This window comes from Cannabis sativa, chromosome 5 (assembly GCF_029168945.1).
Source record: "Cannabis sativa cultivar Pink pepper isolate KNU-18-1 chromosome 5, ASM2916894v1, whole genome shotgun sequence".
NCBI lineage: Eukaryota > Viridiplantae > Streptophyta > Magnoliopsida > Rosales > Cannabaceae > Cannabis > Cannabis sativa.
In genome coordinates, this window is record NC_083605.1 from 33,737,440 (window position 1) to 33,744,252 (window position 6,813).

The following is a 6,813-nucleotide window of genomic DNA, read 5'->3' on the forward strand; positions in this document are numbered from 1 at the left end:
ATGTCTAATAAGATAAAATGTTAAACCTAACATATTCCTAATCTTATAATTCTAATTAATAAAATATATTTTGAAAATAACAAATTTGAAAAAGATATGATATGGTTAGCAAATTTGGAAATTAGTACAAGATTATTTTTAAAAGATAATATTTTAATATCAAAGTAAGATCATTTAAAAAATAATATCTGATCTTATAATTAAAATAAATAAAATAATCTAAAATTTCAAAAATAACCATAAGGCTCCTTTGTGAGAAATCAAATTTTCAAAATTCAAAGCCTACTAATATCAAAAACTAATTTTAATTAATTAAAAATTAATAAAAAATTAATTTTATTCTGAAAATTAGATTTTTAATTGAAAATTTAGATTCTACACAAAATTCTACCAAAATTTGGCTTTTGTTTCGATGAAAAACGATTTTTGAATCAAAAGTTATGACGAAAACAAGTTTGAGGCACAGGGATATGCATTGCATACCAATGCATACCCCTGCGCGCGCGGAAGCAAGGGTGTGGCTGAGGATAGAGGCTGCAAGCAGCCCCATTTGACCGAGGATCTTGGGCGCGAGCTGCCCTTCAGACAGCAGCGTGTCCGAGCGGATCCGAGGCTCGTGCGCGCGCGTGTGACATTCAAATCCCGATATTTTCGTTCAAATTCAAAAAAATCATAACTAATTCATAAAAAAAACCCAAATTAGGTTCTGTAAAAGCTTAAATTTATTAATTTTTCGTCTACTTTTCACAAAAAATAATTTCAGATCGAAATAAAATATATTTCAGTAACATATATTGCGATTTCTAAACTATCATCAAATAAGCACATAAACCACATGAAACCATCCAAATCAACATATAACAATCGTTTTAATTCATACTTCATGAAAGTAAATCATTACCATGGCTTTGAGGCCAGTTGTTGGATATATTTTACCAGGATCTAGATTTACTAACAAGTATGTTTCATTAACATCCTAATATGAATTCTAAAACAATGAAATAAACACATATAAATTTAGGAAACATGACATTGGGTGCAGCGGAATATAATGACTCCTTCCATTTTGATCTCTAGCCCTTGATTCCTTTATGTAGCAGAGCATCACCAAGACCTGAACCTGGATCTCTTTCTCTCCTTCCTTTGATGTTGAATCTCCTTCTTGTTGGTTGATTTTCCACAGTCTTACACACTATGATTGAGATACCACTTGATGTTTGTGGGCACTCACTCATTCACTCAAGGAATTCGAAATTTAGAGAAGAAAAGAAGAAGGGAAGTGGTTCGGCCTATAGAGAAAAGAATAGGAGGCTCAATTTTCATCTGACAGAATTCAAGTGTGAATGAGAGCCATCACTATCTATTTATAGGTAACCACCTAGGTTTAAGTTAAAATTATTTGGCATAAAATAATGAAAAACTAAATGATAAAACCCTATAAGTGTGGCCGGCCATGGGCTTTGGATAATGGGCCTCACTTATGCAATTTTGCTGTTTTATCATTCCTGTATCTAATTTTCTTAAAAACGCCAATTTTCCAATTCAACCATTTAAATGCCAATTCTAATTACTTAATAACTAAAAATTAATTATTAAATAATATTGTTATTTAATATATTTATTAATTAGACATATAAAGTCTCTTAATTAATAAATAAACCTAGAATCTCATTTCTTTACAATTTCGCCCTTGCTTAGTGAAAATTCTCAAAGTGGACATAGTCTAACTTTAGAATTATAATTGATTAATCAAATCAATTAACTGAGTCTTACAAGCAGTATGGTCTCAACTAGTATGGGGACCATGGGTCTATATTGTTGGGTTTTATGCCCTAAATAAAACTCATTTCATATAATCAGATTTACTTATTAATAAAGATCAGAAATAACATTTTATGTTGCATGGTTCACATGATTTATTTCATGATTATATGTATATAATGTATGAATTCTTTTTAAGTCCAGAACATATGAGTTGGTTAAAGATTATAGTGTTGTCAGCACAGTGGAATATAATCTTTATTATATGTTCACAAGTAGATTCCCTGATTTGTCAGAACACTGGATTTAGACTGACATGGTATAATCAGCGATAGGTATTCTTACACCTTGGAAAAGTGGTATGTCCTTTCCAGGACATTGGCAAAGTTTACCAGTATCGGATGCATGGAGTATGCATTGGAATGGACCGATATTGAACTTTGAATTAGATTTTGAAACTTACCGTAAACATCCATTCAATTCAATATCATAAGTTGATCCTAGATCACATGATCGAAATCCTGATATGGTTAGGCTCAATTTCAAGAGTGTTACTCGTGTTCTTTGATTTGTTAGTTAAGCCCAGTTTTGTATCAGGGTAATACATACATTTTGGGAACACGGTAATGCAATTGAGTGGGGGAGCGCTAACATAAATATGGAATCTATAGCTTCTATTTGGCAAATAGAAGTAAAGGATGATTTCCTTCGAGCTTAACCAAACGAAGATAAATGGTGGAGATCTCATTTCACTTAGGTGAAATATCATTTATACAGGGTTAAGTGTTTTAAGGATAAAATACATTGTAGGGTGTTACGGTAATTTAATCTTGTACAGTGTAAATCATCTATATAGAGGATCATTGATCACATTAGGGTTATAACAATGGATAACTAATGACGTGTCTATATCGTGGAACATGTAGAGCGTTTCTATATGACTGAGAGTGCAATTTCAAGTTCTAAGTGTGGATTCAATGAGGAATTAATAAGTTAGGGAATTTACTTGGTAAATTCTGTTCGACTTATTAGAAGCTCAGTTATATAGACCCATGGTCCCCATACTAGTTGAGGCCATACTGCTTGTAAGACTCAGTTAATTGATTTTAATTAATCAATTAAAATTCTAAAAGTTAGACTATGTCTACTTTATGAATTTTCACTAAGCAAGGGCGAAATTGTAAAGAAAAGAGATTTTAGGTTTATTTATTAATTAAGATATTTTATATGTCTAAATTAATAAATATATTAAATGGCAATATTATTTGATAATTATTTCCAAGTTATTAAATAATTAGAATTGGCATTTAAAAGGTTAAATTGGAAAATTGGCATTTTTGAGAAAATGGAAATGGAAAATAACAAAATGAGAAAGTTGAAAAGTGAGGCCCAATACCCTTTGTATGGCCGGCCCTTGCATAGGAAATTCCATTTGTAGTTTCCATTATTTTAATGCCATGCAATTCTAACATAAACCTAGAGGGTTTTCTATAAATAGAAAGTGTTGGCTTGAGGAAACTAAGACACACATCTTTGATCACTTTGTTTCTCTCAGAAAAACCCTCACACGCCACCTTCTCTCTCTCTTTTCTTCTTTGAAATTTCGAAACTTTGAGTGAATGAGTAGTGCCCACACACATCAAGTGGTATCTCAATCATAGTATGGAAGACTATGGAATTTTTGCATCAAAGAAGGAGAAAAGAAGATCCAGGTTCAGATCTTGGTGATGCTCTGCTACAGAAAGGAATCAAGGGCTAGAGATCTGAACGGAAGGAGTCATATTATTCCGCTGCACCCACTGTAAGGTTTTCTAACTTTATATGTGTTTATTTTCATTGTTTTAGAATTCATATTAGGTTGTTAATCCAACATACTTGTTAGTAAATCTAGATCCTGGTAAAATAATTTCCAACATATATAACCAAGCTTCCAATAAGCAGATCAAGAATTTATATCTTAAATTCACTGACTTATTAATTCTTCATTGAATCCATGCATAGAACTTAGAATTGCACTCTCAGTATATAGAACGCTCTATATGTTCCACGATATAGATACGTCATTAGTTATCCATTGTTATAATCCTAATTTGATCAATGATCCTCTAATAGATGATCTACATTGAATAGGCACTAAGTTACCGTTACACCTTCAATGTATTTTATCCTTAAAACACTTAGCTCCGTCTAAATGATATTTCAGCGAAGTGAAATGAGATCTCCACCATTTATCTCTGTTTAGCCAAGCTCGAAGGATATCATCGTTTCACTTCTAAATTCCTATAGAAGTTATAGATTCCATATTTATGTTAGCGCTCCCACTCAATTATACTATCATGTTCCCAAAGTGTACGTATCACCCTGACCCCAAAGTAGGCTTAACTAACAAATCAAAGAACATGTATAATACTCTTAAGATCGAACCTAATCATATTAGGATTAAGATTATTTGATCTAGGATCAACAGGTGATATTGAATTGAATAGATATTACGGTAAATTTTAATATATCTAATCAAAGTTCAATATCGGTCCCTTTCGATGTATACTCCGTACATCCGATACTGGTAAACTTTGCCAATGTCCTGGAAAGGACATAACACTTATCCAAGGTGTAAGAATACTTATCGCTGATTATCATGTAAGTCTAAATCCAGTGAACTGACAAATCAGGGAATAAACTTTCGAACATATAATCAAGATTATATTCCACTGTGCTGACAACACTATAATCATTAACAAATTCATATGTTCTGGACTTAAATAGAATTCATACATTATATATAATCATAAAATAAATCATGTGTACCATGCAACAAAAAATGTTGTTTCTGATCTTTATTAATAAGTAAATCTGATTATATTGAAATGAGTTTTATTTAGGGCATAAAACCCAACAAAACATGCCTAATATTTCAAGAGTGCAGATCCTTTTTGAACCCTCAAATCCATAATTAGCTTCCAATTCATTGCATAATTTAATAAAAACATATTTCTCCATCCTAAACATTTTATAACATCTACTTTCATTTTCTTATAATATTTCCATCAACCACATATGACCAGTTTGAGAAGAATTCATACAAGGAGTCTTTTCAATGTATGTTGTATAATAATGTTGACAAGGTATGTAGCTACATACACCCATTCTAACTCAATCTCGTCATCGGTGTCTACCATTATTTTTAATTTAAAATAAACCTGTAAATATTAAAATATATATATATGTGAAATAGATATCAAATAGCCATAGAGTCTTCATAGCAAATAGAAGTAAAAAAAATAATAAAGCATATTTATTTTAAATAGTGATAACACCAAGTCTTAAGAGCAAATACAATTGAAGAAATAACATAACAAGCATATATTAAAGTCATAACACAAAGTTTAGAAAATAAATACTACTATTCTAAGCGATTTAAGCATTATAAGTACTCTAAAGTATACTCATTCTTGAACCAAGTAAGCATCAACTCAGGTTCTTCCAATGAAGCAAACATCTCTCTCTTCTCTTTCATGATAAACAAGCGAGTTGCAAATAAATACAAGCTGCTCCCTTTTTCGATTTCAGGCAAAGAATTTAATATTTTCAAAACTTCGGCAATACTATTCTTCTTTCTAGCTATTTCAACATTTCTACTTCTTGTCTCCACGGCATCAGCAAGACGACCAATTTGTTCAAATATCATTACAAGCCCAGTCTTCGTCATTTTCCCTTTTTCATTTTTCACCTTTTTATTTTGTTTCTCAAGTGGCTCGGTTGATCTCTTGCTAATTTTCTCTTTAGAAAGTCTATCAATATTAGGCGTCTCTAGATCATCATCACTACTCTCAAGTTGTTCATGTAAGGTTTCAGTATCATTAAAAGGCTTTTCAGACTCAGATGGAATTATTTCAGATGAAGGTGTCCAAGCATGCTCTCCTATAGCAACAGTGTTCATAAAAATCCTATCTAATTTTTCCTTTACTTCTGGTTCAATTCCTCGAATACGAAACTTTGCAGCATCAGGGTGAGTCTACAAAAAAAATTTTGTTAATTAAATGTACTATTTATAAAAAAGTCTTTTAGTTTTATATAAATATTTAACAAGATTATAATGTACCTGTAATTTACTATTCCACCAATCTTCAGTTGCATCAATTGTATTCTTTTGCATACTCCATCCTAAACCAGTTTCTTTTCCCTTGAGGTCCTTCCAAAGCTTCCATTCATTTTTTAATCAATCCCACTTATTTTTCAGATGGCCTCTAGTGTAATCTCTTTCAGTTGCTTTTTTCAAATTTGTAATCAAGTTTTGATATCCAATTTTATCTAAATAAGTAGTAGGACGATGCCCATCATCAACCTCTTTAATACAGAATTCTAAGAAAAAATTTACACTCTCGGGATTTCATATTACTTTACCTTGTGGTACCGCTACATCACCTTTAATACCAATATTTTTTTCTTTCTCCATCTAATTAAATTAAAATAATAAGTTTTATCAAAAAAAAATAAAAAGTTTAATAATGAGTTATAAAGCTAAAGACTAATCCTACACAAAAAACACATAATAACTATAATGAAAAAATTGCAGTTTTATACATAAACCAAAAATTAATAATTTTAATTTTACCCTTATAAAATCAATTTTTTGTATTTTTGTTCCTGTAAATTAATCATTTTTATTTTTATTCTCACATATTTTTTATATTTATTTTTATAAAATGTATATTTTTAATTTATATCCTCACATATATTTATTTTTATTTTAATAAAATCTATAATATTTTATCCTAATTTAAAGTAGAAATTTTTTTGCCCCCCCCCCTAATCTATAATATTTATTTACAATGCAACTAGAGTTAAACTTGAATATCTATACCTCAAATTACTCGTATTAAAAAAAATATTTTTTTTATTTTTTATCTTATCATTCTCATATGAACTTTTTATAATCCTAGAAGCTTAAAAAAACTAAGCTTAAAATTATTAAAAGAACCTTAATTTTTTTTTCCAGTCTCATACAATGATACAATCTATTCAACCAAACAGTCTAAAGTTATTAATTAA

The 6,813-nt window shown here is 30.2% G+C and overlaps 1 protein-coding gene across 1 annotated transcript; it reads right to left on the reverse strand.

The window, feature by feature from the left end:
• Nucleotides 1-5,046: 5,046 nt before the first annotated feature.
• LOC115717659 (L10-interacting MYB domain-containing protein-like) lies at nt 5,047-6,533 on the reverse strand. Its single transcript, XM_030646641.2, has 2 exons — nt 5,864-6,533; nt 5,047-5,776 (listed from the first exon to the last, which is right to left on the reverse strand). Exons 1-2 carry the CDS (start codon nt 5,915-5,917, stop codon nt 5,186-5,188), a joined length of 645 nt encoding a protein of 214 aa, XP_030502501.2. The 5' UTR covers nt 5,918-6,533; the 3' UTR covers nt 5,047-5,185.
• Nucleotides 6,534-6,813: the final 280 nt, after the last annotated feature.

Excerpts from the sequence above, each read along its gene's own strand:
- LOC115717659 (XM_030646641.2), bottom strand. The coding sequence starts at position 5,917 with ATGCAAAAGAATACAATTGATGCAACTGAAGATTGGTGGAATAGTAAA. Across the intron at positions 5,777-5,863 it reads GGTGGAATAGTAAATTACAG|ACTCACCCTGATGCTGCAAA; the intron begins GTACATTATAAT and ends TTTTTTTTGTAG.